The sequence below is a fragment of the Falco naumanni genome, chromosome 8 (genome assembly GCF_017639655.2).
Source record: "Falco naumanni isolate bFalNau1 chromosome 8, bFalNau1.pat, whole genome shotgun sequence".
Taxonomy (NCBI): Eukaryota; Metazoa; Chordata; class Aves; order Falconiformes; family Falconidae; genus Falco; species Falco naumanni.
This window is the reverse complement of record NC_054061.1, coordinates 22,380,334-22,399,923: the sequence shown is the minus strand read 5'-3', so window position 1 is coordinate 22,399,923 and position 19,590 is coordinate 22,380,334. Positions and strand designations below refer to the sequence as shown.

At 49.9% G+C, this 19,590-nt stretch overlaps 1 protein-coding gene across 1 annotated transcript; it reads right to left on the bottom strand.

The window, feature by feature from the left end:
- Positions 1–1,277: 1,277 nt before the first annotated feature.
- Positions 1,278–16,095, bottom strand: LOC121093041 (cytohesin 1 interacting protein). The gene is made up of 8 exons (XM_040604805.1): positions 15,673–16,095; positions 12,716–12,765; positions 12,331–12,385; positions 9,433–9,535; positions 9,203–9,296; positions 8,775–8,844; positions 5,420–5,486; positions 1,278–4,865 (listed from the first exon to the last, which is right to left on the bottom strand). The coding sequence occupies exons 1-8, from the start codon at positions 15,832–15,834 to the stop codon at positions 4,393–4,395; spliced, it is 1,074 nt and encodes a 357-aa protein (XP_040460739.1). The 5' UTR covers positions 15,835–16,095; the 3' UTR covers positions 1,278–4,392.
- Between the last annotated feature and the right edge of the window lie 3,495 nt (positions 16,096–19,590).

Sequence of the window (19,590 nt, the reverse complement as noted above, 5' to 3'; positions counted from 1 at the left end):
TTTTTTGCAGGACAGTACAGCCTTGAAGCCAGAATGATTTTCCACTGGATTTGAAATGTTCCCAGCAGAAGCCACAACCTCTTTCATGGTTTTGTGGAAAAAATCTTCTGCACTAGACATTACAGGCCAGGAGAACCCAGCAAAAAACCCCGGAAATATCACAAAGGTCATACAAAAGGGTAAGGCTGGCTAGAGAGCTGCAGGCCAGCATGGACAAGGTAAGTCTCAGGGCAGCAGAAGAGGCACTTTTAGGCCCTTGGAAGTCATTGCTGCAACGCCCCATGCTCAGTGCTGGAGCCGCAGGACCCGGCGCCTTTAGTTAAGGGGCCATGCCCACGCGTCAGGAGCTGCCGAGCATCCCCCAGCACCAGCCTGCCTCTTCGCCAGTGCAGAGTCAGCACCACAAGGCTTTGCTGCTACAGCCAAAATAGGTTCTACCAGCTCTTGTGCCAGAGATGCCTCAGCTCTTGTGCCAGAGATGCCTCAGCTCACTCTTTGTGGTGCTAAATCAAGCCAAAAGATTTAGGACCCAAATATTCCCCTCACCTCAGATGGGTTTTCTGCCTCTTTACTGCTAACCCAGGGGCTGAATACCATGGTAGTACCTTGCCCATAGCTGATGCAGGGACTTGAGTTCAGGGAGGGGTTACGTAGATCTGGGCACTGGGAAAGATCCAGTTAAGAACTCTTACAAGGTCAGGTTCAGTAGCATTCAGCAAATTAATTAAGGGTTTCAGTTTGAAAAGGAATTGCATTCTTCAGAGCAGCCACACTTCTTTCGGCAGTAAACTCAGGTTGCCCCCTTCATCCACAGGGGATAAGAAGGGAAAAGGTAATCCCTTGGCTGTTAGGAAACCAAGCAAACCCTTCAGCGACCCCATGATCAGTGACAACTCCTCTGCTGAAGGTCTGGAGCACCTTCCCATGCGTGTCACTTGGAGCCCCAGCCCCGTGAACCACGGCATCACCACGCAGCATTGCCTGTACGCCCATCCTCCTCCTGCCCTGCCCCCCGGCAGGCAGAGCAGGCATCCTTCCAGGTTGCTCTCTGCAAGGAGAAATGCCATTTTAAAGGAGCTTTCTCATTCTTTTTGCTCTCTGAGCCATTTGGTTGGCCTGTGAGCTCCTTCCTCCCCTTGGAAGGCTGGGGCACCGTTGATCCCGGCGCTGGCCGCGGCAGCCCCGCGGAGCCCGCCTGCTACCCACATCCTGTTTTTGATGGTGGCCATGAACATGTCATGTTGTCGCCTTGTAGCAACCAAAGCGTGCTCTCGCCGTCACTGGAAGAACATTGTTTATTTGGCCTTTCTTAAGCTTGTTAGGTGTCCAGGCTCGTTCAGCCTTTCCACATTAAAAGCAAACACGTAGATAGGTACCCAAGGTATGTCAAATTAATTTTCCATACCAAAAGGAGTCACTGTTTTGGACCATAAAGCTGCACTAATTTCCACCAGAGATGCAGCTTCAGTGAGCAGAGTTCACACAGTGTTTTAAATACCCTTTTTTCCCCACTTACAAAGCAAGGCGGAGGATGTAGGCTGTGACTAAGGCACCCTACCCAGCCACACCTCTGCCATGGGGTCCCTACAAACCAGCCGCAATAAAGGCAAAAGGAGACTTTAATTCAGGAGCTGTAGGGGGGAAAGGAAAGCAGGCTCTGGTCAGGCTGACACATTTTTATCAGTCTCTGCAGATCGGTCAGCCCGCACTCTCCAAGGCAAAGGCTCTGGCCTGGCTTTGGGCGTGCTCTGGTTTTCACCCAAGTGAAGGAGTCCATAGCACTGGTGGGCAAAGCTTCAACCCTCTGGCCAGACAAATCAGGCTAGGAACATTTTGCCTTCTGACACAAATGCATGCAGCAGCGGTGGGTCCAAATACACCTTGGGCAGGTAGAGAGGGGAATGCTCCCGCTCCTGAGGAGCAAGGCACTGCTGGCTGCCCAGCACGTGTCCCTGCAAGCAAGCAGGTGATGGACACTGCTCTTCCCTCAGCTGTCTGTCTGGCACCTGAAGCAAGTCTCTGAACTGCAACAGGTGACTGAGTTTAAGGTCCCTTCCTGAGTGCTGGAGCTGTTTGTGCTCTTTGGGGTACACCCTTCACCAGATTTTCTGGTTATTGTGCCCACAGTTGCTTTTGGACACCTGTAACTCCACAGTTTGTCCCAATAGAAATAATCTCTACTTTTTCTTTTTCTTTTTTCTCCCTCCTTTCAGCTGGTGTTATTGGCAAAGTAAAACTCTATCCTGAGACAGCAAATCATAGGCAAAAACCCCTTGATGTCTAGCAATGAGCTTCTGAGCCCAGACTGGCACCTGTAATGCCCCAGATTGACTTTGCCTCTGTGCCAGCATCAGACCAAAATTCACCTCTGGTTCCCAGGGATGAGCCAACAGCAGAGGGGCTCGTGGGTGAACTGCTGGTGTTCAGTTCAGCAGCGTGGGCAGAACACCATTCCCATGCATAAACACCTGGTGAGCTGCTCTCCTGATTGCCCTCCCGTTCTCCTGCAGACTTGCTGTATTACCATCTACTTAATCCTTTTAAGAGAAATTATAGACGCCAGTACAGATTCTGCTGGCTTAGCAACATTCATTAATTAGAAGAGCATTGGGAACAGGTTGTTTTTATTTGGGGTTCATCTCGGAGACAAGCTATTTGATTTAGCCTGAGGTTTCTGAAAAGACCAGGAAATCCTGCCACAGCGGTGCCTGCATGGTAAACAACTGCATGGTCTGCTTGGTCAAAGGACGAATGAGTCACACAAGGTATTTAAATTATATTTAAAATTCCTCCAATCGTACCTGAGAAACATAATTAGGTTGCCTGGGCTGAACAAACAGCCTATTTCTGTGCTGCCTGAGAGGGAAATAAAATTACTCTTTTTCTTCACATCTATGTCCAAATTTATTAAATTACTGCATATAAACTATCAAGTTAATGTTACTGCCTCTGCTCCCAAAGAAATGTGAACAGCTAATGACCTTTCTGCCCATGAGCAGTGGGAACACCAGCCCAAAGGGCATCTCCTGCAACCCTTGGAACCACAGAGGGACCAAGCCCTCTGAGGGGGTTCTCAGAGTGTGACCTGTCACCACGTCCAGGCACAGAACAGTCCTGTTCGTCCCTGCAGGCCAGTCCTCTGCCTTTACTTCTCTCACCTTAGAGAGGTCAAATCAGTCTGAGCTGCATAGTTACACCGTTGTCAATGGACGAGTATTTTCTCAAAGTTGGCAAAATTCCGGCCAGGTGACTTAAGCAGCGTGCCCTCTGGGGGTGTGGTGAGACCCCGGCGAGACCCCAGCAGTCCAGTGACTCCTGCTGAGCTGACGCCATGCAGAAAATGCCGTTTCTAGCAAGGCTGGCAGGCACTGCAGAGAAAAGCACGTTGTCATCGGGGCCACGCTGGGATGCAGGAGATGCACGGAGACCTGCTGCCCTTGGCTGGCTCATCACTGCCCTTCCCGTGACAGCTTTGGCAGGACATGGGGTATTGACTACTGATGGAGATTGATCTCCATCTGGGCGGATCCCAAGTGATAAACCAGGTTATTGCAGGGTTTATACAACGGCTGCTAAGAGGTGTGAAAGTGACGGCAGCCAGCATTTACTTTCAGCACAGCTGACCAAGGGAACCGATCACTGCTTTGGAGACGGGGAAGCTGATTGTGGAGTTCATCTTTTCTTTTTCTGGCAGGCACATCGAGCATGCCTGTCCTCAAGCAGCAGCAGCGTGTCAGAGCAATGGCCTCGCACAGGCAGCAGGAGCCGGCACGGGCAGCCCCACGGTGAAACAGCCAGCACAGGTCCTGATGGCCACGGACACACCAGGGGAGTCGGCAAGTGTGCTGCTGGCCCACCCGCGTAATTCATCCACCACGAACCATGGGTAAATCCCTGCCCTTTGTTTCAAAACATTATTGCCTGAGGTCTCTCTCTGTTGTATGCCCTGGGCTCCATTCTCTTTCTAACGGGATGCTATCACTGGTTTTAGTAGAAGCACTTGCTTTATTAAAGGCCTTTGGAAGACTATGACTTCAGTAACAGGAAATAAATAGCTATCAATTTTGCATTCATTTAAAAACTTATTAACACTGATGTATGCTGAGGAATCTGCAAAGGTTCTTCACATTTCAAAGTTAGTAATTTTTCATGTTAAGAAAAAGGTCCATGTGTGCTCTGATCAAAAATTAAAATAACTAAAACCCCCATAGCTTTTAAAATACCATCAGTACTGTTGTCTGGAGTACTGCCATGCCGTGCCACCCCGCTTCAGCCACTGCATGCTTCTCGGGGAGCTGCTGCCCTCGGTCCCAGGCCACACAGCAGTGCCATGTGCAGAGCCCGTGGTTTTCATCAAGGACGATAGCACGACTAAGGATGACCTGTGCAATGTCAGACCCGACTTTCTTCCTCTTCCACCGCCCGGTGAAGACCTGGAATGAATTTCAAAAGATGCTTTCGGACACTGGATCGCCTGCTCTTCCGCGGGAGCGTCCCAAAACTACTGGTGCAGCTGCTCCCCTCCCACAGTGGGGACATGGACCCACTACTGGCGAGGCTGATGCTGCGGTTCCTCCGCAGAGAGGACCTCCCAGCAGCACCGTCCCCATCCCTGGGGAAGAAGCAGTCATCATCCACACTTGACTGGCGGCTCAGGCTCTCTGCGGCTGAATCCTCAAAGGCACCACTCTGGTAGAAGCTGTCCTCGCTGTCCACAGTCATAGAGCTCAGTCGGCTGCGGGAGCTGCTCTCGCTCGAGAAGCGAGGCTTTGCCGGAAAGAGAGGTCCCAGCGTGTTGCAGCCACCAAGCAAGCTGGACTCCTCTGGCTCCAGCATGCCCAGCAGAGCATTGTCATTCACCTCCCCTGGAAGCAGAAGCCAAAGAGGAGGGTTATTTACCAGCATCTGCTCAAGGCAGGAAAGCAGGATGCCCGTGCCACAGCAGCACAGGGAAATGGCATGCCCAGCATCTCAGCGCAGGGAGCAGCGCCTTTCCCTCGTGGGAAGCTGTTTCCCACCTGTGGGGGTCTCTCTGCCCCTGCCTTCCCCCACAACCAGGATCAAAGCTGCTCCCTGGGCAACCCGTAAAACCAAAACCAAAACCAAACAAAAAACCCTAAACAAAACTCTCCTCTGTTAAGTCCAAAATAAGAATGAAAAAAACCCCCACCAAACTTTGCAACCCACATCAACTCATGCCAAAGAGCCTTTGGTCTGCCTTAGTCAAGCAGCACCCAACTTCATTACTCCCGAGGAAAAATAAAACACCTTTCCCAGGGCCAGCCCCACGCCTTCATTAGAAGGGGGAAAAGCAGGCAACTGAAAATCAGGTTAAAGAATCGCTTTTTACTGATCAGACAGCATTTCCGCAGCAGGGCTCGGCAGCTCTGCGGTTTCCTACCCGGAAAGGAGGACGCACCGTGCAGCAGGCGCTGTTCCTGCAAGAGCAGTGCGCGCAGCTCCACCCGTTTCTGCTGCAGCATTTGCTGTGGGGGAGAAAAGAGGGCTCTGTCACTCACACACTTCTGCAGAAACAGAAAACATTTGCAAAGAAAACAGTGTATCTAGAAAGTACAGGTGATCTATAGAAAGCACTTGTACATCCCTCTTTTTACTGAGACAATTTTCCTGGAGTTTAGCGAATTTATTCCACAAAGCACAAGCCCACTCATGGCCTGGGTGCTTCAGCTGAGGACTGCTTCATCAGAGTACACATCTGATTTGAAAAGAAGCAGCCTGAAATCTGGCAAGCCCAAAATCTCCCATCTGCAGCCCACTGGCTGCCCTTCTCCAGCCCTCCACAGCCCCGGAATCCCGCTCCCCCTTCCTGGGTGCTGCCGTTCAGCGTGGGGATGGCACCGTAACCATCCCTTGCCCCATGTTTGAGAACCCACCACCCTGTGCGCCCTCACAACCTCTAAGTGCTCCGTGCCGTCCAACACCAAGCAATATTTTTCTTTCCCTCTGTTGCTGGTCAGCTTTTGGTGTAAAAATAAACTATTGCCTCATTGATTAAAAAGAAATCCAGACCCAAGAGACGAGCCCTGCCCAGGGATGGTCACAGTAGGTACTGCCCCAGCTGTGTGCATGCAGCCGGTGCACCGCAGGCGGGCGGCCGGACAGAATGGCAGATCATGCATTTGTACACCCAAAGTGACAGGACTAAGCTCACATGGGCAATCCTGTTATGGCATTTAATGTTTTTTCCCTCTTTTCCACATTTTGGAAAAATCAATCACAAAGTGAAGACAGCAGCCCAGCTGCAGGGTGGTGAGGCACAGGGATGTTCTGCGGGCAGCCCTGGCGGGGCAAGCCCCCAGCACCCTGCAGAGGGCAGGCAGCCCCCCGGCAGCAGGAGGAGGAGGCAGCACAGAGGCTGTTCCCGGGGCTCCTGGCACATAGTGTGCAGGAGTGATTTGCAAGGGTGCCGGGAAACAAGCCTTTTCCCAGCTGCTCTTCTCATTGAATCACTTCCTCGCAGGTTTTGGTGTGATGTGGCAGAGTGCTGGTGCATCAGGTCTGAGAGGCACAGGGCAGCCTTCGCCAAATCAGAAATACTGGGGTGCTCCAGCGTCCCCCCAGCTGCCATTCCTACCACGCTAAAGCAGGCTCACCTGCAGAATGGGAGCAATGACAGGTTTTAAGGAGACATTGTCCAGAGACATCTTCTCTTACAGTCTCTACACCATGCTGAATAAAGTAGTTTTCAATGGTTTATAACCCAGCCAAACCTAGGAAATTGTGTGCAAGAGATGCTGGGGAGCTGCCCAAAGGTTTTCCCTATTTGGACCCAACCAAACAAGCCACCACCTCCTAGTCCCAGTTTCTCCCCTCTAATTAAATCGTAATAGTTGCAGGACTGTCAGAACAATGGGTGCGAAGCGGGTGTCTGCTGGTGGCTGGATGCCCAGCACAGCAGTGGGCACAGAGGGTGCATGTCCCAGCTGCAGCGCCTGCGGGGCTGCTCCTCTGCTGCCGCATCCGGAGGCCAGGGCACCCTTGTGCAACTGCACGGCTGAACCGTGACGCTCAGCGCTGGCAGGCACGTCACCCTCTCGCTGTGGTTACGGTGGGTTGCAGCAACTGAGCACGCCCTTCAGTAACACATCAGAGGCAATTAGAAACGGAATTAGGTTCTTTCCACTGCAGCCACACTGGCATGAGAGTGCAGGGCCAGGCACACACCCATGTTTTACTCTGTAATGATGCTCACTGCTAAGGTTTGGCACTTCTGGGGAACAGCTCTTATCTGCAAACTCCCCTCTTGAAACAGAACCTTTCACAGCAGATTTTGAGATTTCTGGCTTTATAATTTCCCTGGTAAGGGGCAGGGGAGTAGGGGATTGCTCATTTCTGAAAAGTTTACCTGTTATTTCATCTAGATTTCTAAGGGACCAGACCCAACGGCTTTGCCATGGAGCACTTGGCCGGGATGGAAGCATCCTGATGGCGCATTCTCATTAACACAGCAATGAACTCCGGCTCTAGCTTGTTGCTCGTCATGGACTAGCTGGCTGGCTGGGCAGTCTCGGCATCCCCAACCACCTCCCTGGCTCCTGCCAGCCTTGGGCACCAGGGACACTGTCACACAGCTCTACAGGAGGTCACCATGGTCCCTGCACACGCACTGATCTCCCAACACCTCCCACCCCACCAGGCGGGCAGGGATCTGTCCCAGCCCCATAGAGACACCAGTGCTGCTGCTGGGCTCAGCTCTCCCAGCTGTTCCCACCAGCCAAGAGCTCTCACCACCTGTTGGTCAGTTTTACCTCCTTTGGACAGAAAATAACAGCTGGCTGTGGGGTGTCAATGACTAAAATCATCCCAGCTATTTCCAAAAGCATCCTACATAACCCTCATCAGTTTAATGAGCCTTGGACGGGAAACCCAGCTCATGAAGGTTTCACCCTGCTCTCTTCACCCCTGCCCACCTTCTAGACTGAAGTAATGGCGACAAAAAAAGTGCCCGTACAGCCTTTTACAGACCTTGCCCACCCTCCCTGCCCTTAGACCCCTCCCCCACTTCACCCTCCAGCCCCCACAGCTACTAGTTATATCATCTACAGCATCAGTGTCATGCAGCAGATATACAACACCCCATACTGTACTCTCACAAGCGCAGCACAAACCAAATTAAATAAACATTGTTTTGAACACACTAAATACTAAACATGAAGTAGCTCCCGTGGCAGGACTTCCATTTTATTGGCAATGGCACATATAGCAAGCCCTGTCCCTGCTGCTCAGCTCTGCCAAGCCTAACCCATTTGGCACGAGGTTTACTCTAGCCAGATTAATTTTTCAAGTGCCATACTCCTGTGCAGAGGGTTTTGGTATGGAGTTGCCACAAGGAAAAATACCCCATTCAGGTCAGCCGAGTCCCTGGCTTTGGAAAGCCCTGGCCCTTGTGGCACTTGCGGCACTGCAGCTGCCCTGGGGCGAGCGGCGAGGCATGCTGGCACCTGAAAACCTGCTGCCTGCCTGGCTGCCTCGGACCCAGCTGGGGGAATGGAACTTCCACAAGTCGGAGGTGCCATCAGCGAGCCGTCCCTAACAAGTTACAGAAACTATTGCGGGGGAAAATATTACCCCCAAAACATTATACAGAAAATATATACAGGGACTGTGGCTGGGGGTGCTGGCAGCAGGGGACACACGGGTGTCTGCTCCCTGCCAGGACACCCAGCCCCACAGACACCCACCGACCCTTGTTAGCAATGAATCCACCACAGCCCTCTGTGTTTGACAGTGGATTAACTGATTAATTATTTTACCTTCAGTAACTGTAGCTTGGTCTCGAGCTCGATTTTCCGCAGAAACATGGCCCCGTTGATAGTCTCTAACCTGGGAAGAACAGGTGATGTTGGCACCGAAGGGCTGCCAGACCCCACACCACACCATGCCGCGGGGTCCTCGGAGCATGCCGCCCGGCCGAACCCTCCCTGCCACTGCTGTCAGCAGCAGTGGTGCTGGTGCAAGGCAAGCAAGCAGGGCCAGGAGAAAAAGGACCATGGGGGCAACACTAGGGCACCTTCCCAGAGCTCCTCTCCCCCTCCCAAGCCCTCACCGACAGCCAGAGCTCTGCACAACCAAACCCACCAGCATTTCTGAGCACAGGACTGCAAGGTAGCATGAGAAGCTTTCTTGGCTTCCAGCAGGAGAGACTATTAAGCTAAAAAACATTTGAAGGAGGCATACCTACCTTAAATAGTTCCCTGAAGACTTTATCAAGTCTACTATTTGCTTGTGACTAAAACCATCAGTGTGCACGCCATTGATACTAGCAAGGATATCGCCTGTTAGAGATTTACAGAGTCCAAAGTTAACATCTGCAGCACATGCACGCCTTCCACATGCTCTACAGTAAAAGTAATTGGGAGAAAAGCAAGATAAGGCCATCCTTAGCAGCAGGAAAAAAACATTAAAAGTTACCAGTTTGAAGGCCAGAAAGATGGGCAGGACTTTCTTCTTGAATTTTGCAGACGCAAGTGCATACTTCCAGGGAGTAATCGTTTTGGTGTGGAAATCTAACAGTCTGTTAACAACAAAGTGACAGTGTCACCAATATGAAAGCCACGAAAACAATTTAAAAATTAGTAGTCTTTTTATACATTTTTAAAATGAGAGGACTGCAATGAGCAGGGTACATTATCATGCAGGTGAGAACACCAAAACGTTGTAACCTAACAATTAGAAATTGCATTCTTACAACAGAGAACAGCAGACACCTGGCAGATGCCTCTATGTTGTTTTTGAAAAAAACTAGTTTTAAAGCAAGTTGGTTATTCATGATCAAAACCTCAGTAACTTCAGTCAAGCATATCCATTAGCATGGACGTGGATTGCTTTCTGGAAGGATATTTCATGTTCCCAGCCCCAGTGCGGCGTGGTGTGACTCGGGCTTTTCAAGTGATTGCCTCCTAGTCGTGTATGCTGCGTGGAGTCAGCTGGTGCTGCCGGGTAGATGGTTTCGCAATGATGACTGAAAAGCAAGGAGAGCTGAACCTACTTTTGCTTTTTTGGCCTCTTAAACTCATTATCCACACATGTCCCCACATCCCCTCAAGAGCACTTTTTATTCTTGACTTATACATTTAAACATACTTTAAGTAATTTTAAGTATAAATCCATCGTGTGCTTATCAGTGCTGAAATGTATTCAGAAAAACGCAAAAGCAGGCGATGCGACCTGAGCAGATCTTGCAGTGACAGGAAACATCTTCTTGGTTACATGCAAATACCGGCATTTAGCCACATCTTCCTACTGAAATTTAAGACTGAAGCTGAACTTCCTGGAAACGTATGACAGCCACATCTAATCCAGATATAAGAAGTCATGTTAGATTCCCAAATTTCTCAGTCAGTGTGGAACAAATAGGGGTGAAGATCAAGTGAGTTCAGAGCTTATCTAGCCAAATCACACCAAGGCAATTATTTCAGTCCTTAGACCAACACTGAAACTTTTGGCTAAACTAAGAGTAGCAACGGAAGCAGGGTCTTGGAGGACATGCCACTGCAGGTCATACTTGTCTGGGTTTTGTGGGATTTTTTACCTGTTTCCAAGTGGTAGATCTCACCTAGCAACCTAAAAGATTGGGCCAGCTTGAGTGATAGGAGCTGGACAAGCAGGTGTGATCCATCACACATAACCGGAGCCACCTGGACAGAGGTGTCTCGACTTCCCCACCAGAGCCACTGGGAGAGGTAGACATCTCCAGGGTGTGACTGATGGCCATAAGAGAGGCACTCCAACCTGGGGGATGGACTTCCCCCTCACGTCCCATCTCTCCTCACGGACTGCAGAAGACAGCTGGGCCATAGTTTTGGAAGGGACACTTAGGTTTTAGGCGGCTGCAGTGAGGGGAGAGACATGCTACCAGCGCGTCTGCTCTGCAAACACCCAGGCACTTCAGGAGCCACCGGGCATCTGTCTCACCCCCAGGCTCTGCTCCGCAAGTGGGAAGTAGGAGAAGAAGCGGGAACACACAAGAAGCCCTGGCATTTGGCCATCACTGCCGTTCTCGTGAGCTCCCTGCAGATGGTAGACCTAAAGTTTCACATCATCTTATTCTGGTTTGCCTAAATTTAGCTTGTAGTAATGAAATTACAGCTTTTAAATAATGGCTTATCCTTAGTATTAGACAGATGTTGCCTTCCCACAGCCTGGACTTTCTAGTGAAGTGCTGATGCTGAATGTACATTCAGGTAGTAAATGTGCCAAGAGCAATTATTTTTAATCAGAATGTCACATATAATGAAAATCTGCCCTGACAATTTATACAAAAGCCCAATAATTGACTCAATTATCCTCCTTTCTGAAAGCTCTCCGCTGTTGGCACGCTGAACACTTACTCGCTCATTAGTCACAGAACCAAATTGAAAAAAGTTAAGCTTTTCCTAATACACTGATTTCACTGAAAATACTAATTTCCCTTTGTGCACAGATACAGGCAAGCACTTTGAAGATGCCCTGCCGCCACAGTGATCGCAATGGAGGGGTGACGTGAGAGGGTCCCACGGGCACTGGCTCACGGAGCAGGCTCCTGCCTGTAGGTCCTGCCGGCGGGCAGAGCTCTGCGGCACTGACACAGCCTGCTGCTCCCAAAACTACATCCTTTTTTTCCTGGTGTTACTTTTTATTTATAACCAGGATTTTAGCAGACCTACTGACCTAAGAGTTACTTTTCTCACAAAAACCAACAGAACAGAGGTCTCCCATCAGCAGTACCCCTGATAAGATTCTGGCTTTCCTATCTGATGATTTACTGACTTCTACATCGAACAGAATTTCTTCCTGTGTGATTTAGCCCCCAGAAAGTCATGCCTAGCATGACTTTATTAAGTCATTTATTAAAAAAATATTCCAATACTGTACATCTATATGTACATATACGTATATGTACATACACCTTTGTGTATGTTAAAGGAGGCAGTAAAAAGCTAGTATAAGGTATTTTTTGGAGGGAGGGGTTTTTTATATCTTTTTATATGAATGTATTCTTATATACGATTCTCCCAGAAATATTCACTTACGGAGGTAAGAAGGCATTGCCATTGACTTGGATTTGGATTTGGATGAGTTTTCTCCTACATTCAACACTCTGACTTGTGAGAAGGCCAGAAATCCTCATCTGTGACCTTCACTATGAAAAAATCCTTGGAAATACATCCTAGTTCCATATCATTACTGTAAGCTCTTCAAATCTCACGAGGGACTGACAGATACCTTTCTCTGCTCTATGCTGCCTTAACCTAATTTTGAAGATGTGACACTTAAGAGTTTGCACCATATTTTATTTTAAAGTGAATCAGCTTGCCATTTAAGTCTTACCTGGATTTCAAACCCAAATGTCTCTTTATCTTCTTTTAATATGGCAATGACGTGCCTGTAAGAAGAATACACAGAACCCCGTATGAAGGCCAGGGCGCCACACTTCGTGCACCCTGTGTTTCTAACCTGAGTAGTGTCCCCATCGCTGCCCCTGCCGGTGCTAGCAGGGTGCCAGCACACCTTCCCTCCGGTGTTGCAGCGGTGGCATTTGCGCTTTCCTTGCTCAAACTAAATGCCACAATTTCACCGGCACGTCCCGAGTGTTGGGTACCACTCCCTGCCTTGCACCCTTATCCCACTGGGGCTGCTAAATGGGGAGATTCTCAGGACTCATGTTTTGCGCAGAATAAGTAAATAACAGTAATGTAGAAGAATATCTTCATACCTTTGCGGCCTAGAGGAGTCACCCAAGGAGCTGGATCTAGCTAAGGCAAGCTGTAAACGGAAATGGGAGAGGAAAAGGTTCAGCAGGTTTGAGGCACATGACTGAAATGAGCAGTTTAGAGAAAAACTAAAGCCAGTTAGTGGCATCCCACCACCAGCTTACATCAACGCAGCCTCTCCCTCAGTCAAGTGACAACTTAAACTTTTGGATCAGAAGGAAGAGCAGTCAGGTCCAGGATGCAAGACTGCTATGTTCAAAGCCACTTGTTAGATGCTGATGGGAGCTCAGCCAGGCACAGGCAGAGAGTCTAAAAATCTGGCTATAGGTCAGCTTTTTCATTTTTCCAAACCCTTTAAATATAAAATTGAGTATTTAAAAAAAAAAAAAAAAAAAAATGAGTACTCTTAGCACATCATAATATTGTTTCAGTTCACCTCCAGAAAACACCTGGGCATCCTCATTGGGAGATGTTAATGCAGTACCCATTCCAACTTTATTAGAAAAAATTGGCCACTTACTAGATATCCAGCCTCCCTTGCAATAAGTTAAAACTGAGAGCTGAGCTACCACCAGCCAATATTAAATAAAAAAAACACGAGGCTTTTTTTTTTCACAGCGGTGATAATTTGACATCTTCACAATTAGTTCTCATAAACTCACAAACACTTGCTTCAGAGGGGAGAGACGTCTGGAACCAAAGGAACTTGGCCAGGAGACACCTGTAGCAAACCCTGTAGGAAGACCCTGTGGCAGGAAGGTGTCACAGGGTGATAAAGGCTGCTGTGAAAAAGCATGAGAACAAGTGGAAAAATTCAGGGTGAATCCCAAGGAAAATTTTTGACAGCAAAAAATGCTTGGAGCAGGGAACCCTTCCCCAAAGTGCTGGAGGTGTCATGTCTGAGAACAGTAGAAATGGGAAAGACAAGAGGCACAATTGCTCAAGAAAACCATGCCTCTAACAGGGCGTTGGCGATGGACCTCTCACTGGTCCTTGCAATGTCCACAGTCCTCTTGTCTTATTTTGCATAATAATAATAATAGAAAACCCCAAACCAACAACAAAAAAGCCTAGATGGCAGCCCTGTGTTTTCAAATAAGAGCAGGAATCTTCCTCGTTTGCAGATTGCCTTGCCTTGTCATGGTGCACTATGAGGAGTACAGGGCCAGCAGCCGGGGCTGTGGCTCAGTGCGCAGCCACCCCACACCATGGGCTGTGGCTGGGCTTCTCCTCGGTGGTGCACAGGCACTTGTGCCCTTGTGCTGCCCGCACACAGCGCCGGGGCATCTCTCCAGCAGTGGGGACCCTTCCAAATGCTAAAATGGGTGAGGCTCCAAGACTTTGAAGGCCAGGGGTTGCCATAATTCCCACTAACACTGTAACTATTATCTATATACAGCACCCAAATCACATCTGCATTATGCTAAGAACCTCATCTTTCTTTTGTACCTTTGCCCTAAAAATCTGTAGGCATTTATAAACTCAACACCTATCAGAAAATGCAGAAAGCACAGATAAATGCAGGGAAATGCAGACAGTTATCTCTGCAGTTTCCCGTGGCAGCTGCATAGCATTTCTGGGCTGGTGCATGCCTGGATCATGGCAACAAGCATCCAGGACCCCTGCTTCAAGCAAGGCAGACCTGTGCCTGAAGAGATCTCTGGAAAAACCCAGGATCAGTGTTAAGTATTGATTCTTCCCATAAAAATGAACCCCCAACAGCGAATTACATTATCACTGAATGTTTGCAGTCAGTATAGCAAATGTCTCATGCATCAGCAGTATAAAGTGATGCCATAGCATGACCACCTATGGAAACACTCTACTTTATAAACATGGCATTACTTGTTGAGAGAAAACCAGAGGAGGGAGAGACCACATGGATCATAACAAACTGAGCACCAGGCGAAGGGGCTGATGGCCAGCATACAGCAGGGCTGATGGGCCCCTGCAGCATGCCAGCACTGGGCACGGTCTGTGCAGAGCGGCCCTCGGGCTTCGTGCCCGTGTTGGAATTCATCTTTAACAGCCATGTCACAGCCGTTCCCTGCACAAGCAGCTACCACCACACAAAGGGCTGCTCCAGCGCAGATGTGGAGCTGGATGCCCCCCAGCAGCAGCGTTCTCAAGATTAGTCTGGCTCTGGTTTTCCTTTATCTCCCCACTTCCATAAAGAAAAGGATTAAGCATGTTTCTGTTGCTGAACAAAGCAAAGCCTTAACTGCACAGATATTATGTACCAGTTTTCTGATAATACTTTTAGATTATCATGTGCCTTAAACATATTCTGTTTAGGCTTCTGCTTGCTAGACAAATAGACCAAAGCTAGAATCACTCAGCTGGAAGTTTACAGCAACAGCAAGAGACAGTTTTGTGGGAATCCAGCTGCCAACAGCAGAAATGTGTTCTTCTGGGGGGTAAGCCCAGGCGAAAGAGGCTGCCCAACCAGCCCCAACAGCTCTAGCAAAATACTCCAAAATCCGGACGGAAATAGCTCATGGTAGGTGCTTTCTGTCAGCATCGCAGAACAAAGGGCAGCCCAGCCAGGCCGCTACACTGAAGTAAAAGCGAGTTTAAAGGAACTCCCAGACAGCAAGAGCCTCTTTTGGCTCCAGTGCTGCTGTAAATGGGGAAGAAATGCAGCCAGGGCAGGGTCTCGGCTGCAAAAGCACTTCAAGCGCCCAAGCCCCGGCAGGTAGAACGCCTCTTTGCTCGCTTCTCTCGGGAGCTTCCCACACTGCGCTGCTGCAAAGATTTCTTTGCAATCCCAGAGCTGGCCAGGCTAAAGGCGCCCAGCGGTAATCCTTCTAGCGCCCTGAAATGAGGAGCCGCAGAGAACTTGTGCGGTCACTTGGGGAAACTCATCCCTTTCTGCTGGCCCCTGCAGACGCAGGCAGCAAGCGGCTCTCCGGGCAGAAAGGAGCCATCAGCCTCCCGGGGCACGGGAGCAACCCCATACCTGCTTGCGCCCACGGGGCAGTGTCCCCACCGTGTTGGCCAGGTGCTGGATCCTCCGGTTGTCCATTGGCTGAGCCTGGTCCCCCCCGACGGCGCAGTCAGTGCCGGCACCGAAGCCTACAAAGTTGGTGTGGTTCTGCTGAATGAGCCGTCTCAGAGCCATGTCGGCTGAAGGGCGTCTAAAAGGGCATTGCTAAATGCTGCAGCATGGCTGAGAAAACTAAAATACATTCGCCCCTCTGCGATCAAAAAGTACGAGACCGGAAAGCCAGCCACATGACCTGTGGTTTAGGTGCATGTTACATAAATCTCTTCTAGCAGATCACCAGGGCACTCAGTATGTGCTGTGCTCATAGCAGAGTTAACAATTAAGCTTGGCAATTAGAGAAATCTGCTTATTTTTTCCATTCCTGCACACAACAGTTCTCACTGAACAGCTTCTTCTATCTGCAACAATTCGTCCTTAAAGCACCACTCGCTTCAGACACTTGTCTGAATTCAGCTTGTTCATTCTCCGAATTGTTTAGAATCCCTTGCATTGCTCAAATTACCTTTGGGCAAGATGGGAAAATAATGCTTTCTTTAGATAACGGTGCTGGTGCATGACTTCCCAGCCACAGAGGGAAGGAAGAGCTGAGGGTAGGAGCTGAAAACATTGCAGAGCAAGGGCAGAGCAAAGCCCTCAGCAGGGTGCTGGCCTTTTGGTGGGGAGCAACGACTTACCCAGCAAAGCCAGTTTGGGAGCAAACAGCAAAGTAAACACAATGTCTGAAGGAAGGGACCTGAGGGGCTGCCTCAGCAGAGCCAGGGGCAGGCATGGTGCCAGGGCAAGCCTTGGCCAAGCGTCATCCTTGCACCTTTCCTGGCTGGCTAGGGCCGGAGGGGGTTGGCGGGGGCTGCAGGTGGGCAAACAGGAAATCAGCCACGCTGCGCCTGGCCAGGCATACATGCCGGGCCCACCCAGGTGGGCAGCTGGGGTGGTGGCCATTGCCAGAGACATCCAGGTGATCTCCAGACCTTCCCAAGGCATTGGCTTCATGCACCCACTGGCTGTGATGCACCGGCCACCAGGGAGCTGAGCCGTTGGTCCGCCCTGGAGCAGAGTGATCCCAGCTGGGATCCTTCTGCACCGGCCAGAGCATGGACTGGCGCGTTGCTCTAAAATCAAGTTTAACATGGGGTTCCTCTCTTGCAAAGGATTTTGTCCCAGTAGCAGCAAACACGTTTAGATTCAGGACTCTCAGAATTTTTGGCTGTTTGTTCTTCACTCCAGTTACGGTCTGACCTGTAGTTCAGTTCAGCATGGCTTTCAATAACCTTTAGGTTTTGATGACCTCTGAGCAGATTGCTTGCTCCTGGATTTCCTGGAGAAGCAGGGGAAGCAGCGGTGGGCAGGGGTGGGCAGCAGCCTCCCCTCTGCCGCAGTTAAGCAATGCAAAAGGAGGAGCAGCAAGCCATGGTCGAGCCCGTAGGCAGCACAGCCTGCTCGCCCGACCCCAGCCGAGTCCCAAACATACCTGAGCCAGGAGCCACCCCCGGGGCCACGCCACCCTGCAGCTGACGGCCAGAGCCCCGTGTCCCTGGCCAGCCGGCACTGCCTGCTGTCGGTGGCCAGGGGCAGCCGCTGCGGAAGGTTGGACATCCTGACGGGACTTGTCTGAAACGCTGCTGGTTTTTTTGTGGAGTCAGCTGGACAAATACCAGGGACAAGAACTGTACAAAGGAACCAGAGTTCATTACAACTAACCCTAGCTGGCGTTTGAACCTTTGCAAGGGAAAAGCAGGGCTATTGCTATCAGACCAGAGAAGTAATAAAACCATATGAGTTAAGTTCATTTTTTCTCAGTAGAGACCTTTTAGGCACCTTTACGAAGCATGGCCATGCGCGCCTTGGACACCCAGCTCCCAGGTGGAAGGCTGGCAGAGGTGCAGGCAGCACAGGCAGGGCAGGAGGGGGGGCAGCCAGTGCTGTGGGGCGAAGGCTGTTAGGTTTTGTCTTTGCTAACCTTGTGGAAGTTCAGTGCTGTCACAACGGATTAGTTCAGAGCTGATGTGCATGCTTTCTACAACGGCTCTGCCTCTGTAAGCAGCGGCGCAGGAGGCGCAGGGGTGGGTGCCGGTGGCTGAGGGCGCCCACCCACAGGAAAGACATCAGCTTTGAAGTAAGGGACTGCGAAAGAAGTAGAATGAGCTTTTTAAATTACTATCATTTAAAAAGAGAAACCTGAGTATCCTCTTAATGCTGGAAACGAGTCCATTTTTGGACTGCAGAGCACCACAGATCACATCACAACCTCACCAGTAACATGCGGTAGGTAAAACAATGAGCATAGTGGGATTAAAAGCGAAGTAAAACTCAACTCCTAGCACAGCAGGTTTTTTGTATGCTTTTGTTAACATGGATGATTTTAATCATATTTCTGACACAGCAAGTTTATTTTCTTACTACTCCTTGCCCAGCCCCTTGCTGTGTCACCTCAGCAGGGAGGAGCTGCCTTCCCTCTGGCTCCCGCAGGTCGGTCAGTGACACACAGTGACAGGACGGCACAGGGCAGCCACGGGCTCCTGTCACAGTGCCAGGAACCATGTCTGTCCGTCCATGTCCATCCCACATCCTTCTAGGTGCTCTGCTGTGCCCAAAAGGACAACTGGGAAAACGTTTCACACACATGTACCTGACCCGGTCATTTGGTAAAGACCTCCCTTGCTTTTTTTAAATCATGACACCTCGTCTTGCTATCAACAATCCCAATAATTTTAGGACAAAAGTGAAATACTCCATAAGCATGATAGCAAAAAGGATACTGTGTGCTACTGAAAAATACAGTATCCCTTCAGAAACAGTCGGTGCTGGAGAGGAAATCTGAAATGACTTGGAGAAGGCACAGAGCCGCCCGTGTCTGCATGCCCCAGCAGAGATGCCCCATGGGGCCACTCGCTGGAGCACTCCACCTGCACCAGTCTGTCCTGGCAGGGCTTCCACATTCCAGGGGCTCCTCACCGGCAGTGGCCAGGCGGGGGTGTGTGTGGGGGGGGGGCTGTGCGGCCAAGGGAGGTGAAACAGAGGGGAAAGCAAGGGCCAGACTGGAAAACGGATGGGAATAATTGAGCCTGGAAAGTGCCCTCCCTTGGAAAGCAAGCTGACAGTTATGCCCCATGTGTAATGGTGTGGATGATTTTTCATCTGAGAATTTAAGATTTTTTTCCACATACTTGTCATCTCACAAGAGATTTTAAAGAAAAAATGAAATCACAAACTTTCACCAAAAAGGAATTTTTGCAGAATTGTGCTGGCAGCAGTCACCACCAGTAGTGTCGGGGGACCCTGCCTGTGTGTAGTTTCACCACTGCTGGGGACACCAACTGCTGCACATCCAAAGCAGCCAGAGGATGGGCCCAGAGACCTCCTGCCACCTGACGGACCTCCCCTTGCCTTCCCATGTCGCCTGCACAGATTTCTTCACTGAATGGGTGCACATCTCCTGGCTTTAGAACTGGGTTTTTCTGACAGCCCAGAAAGAGAAGGCTGCTGGCAGACCGACACTTCTGACAAACGCCAGCTGAACCCCAGATTTTGCAGGAGATACTGGTGATGCAGCGGGCAGGAAAATGGTATTTTCCATTTTTGAAGAAGTATTTGCAATGCTTTAGGATATAATAGCTAAAGCATTTTTGGTTTTATTCTTATTTCATAGCAGTCCTGATGCCTGTACCGCTCCCGGGGAGCCTTCACACAAGATTGCGTTTACATGAAGGATGTTGCTTACCTGTGTCTTCCTGGGGATCTTGAAGAACATTGTTTCTTTCTTCAGCAAAGGGTGGGTTAGCATTAGTATATGTTAATTAGCAGAACCAATTTACAATATGGCCAATGAAATGCTTTTATACTTGGCAGGTATCTGCAATGAAAAAAAATAAC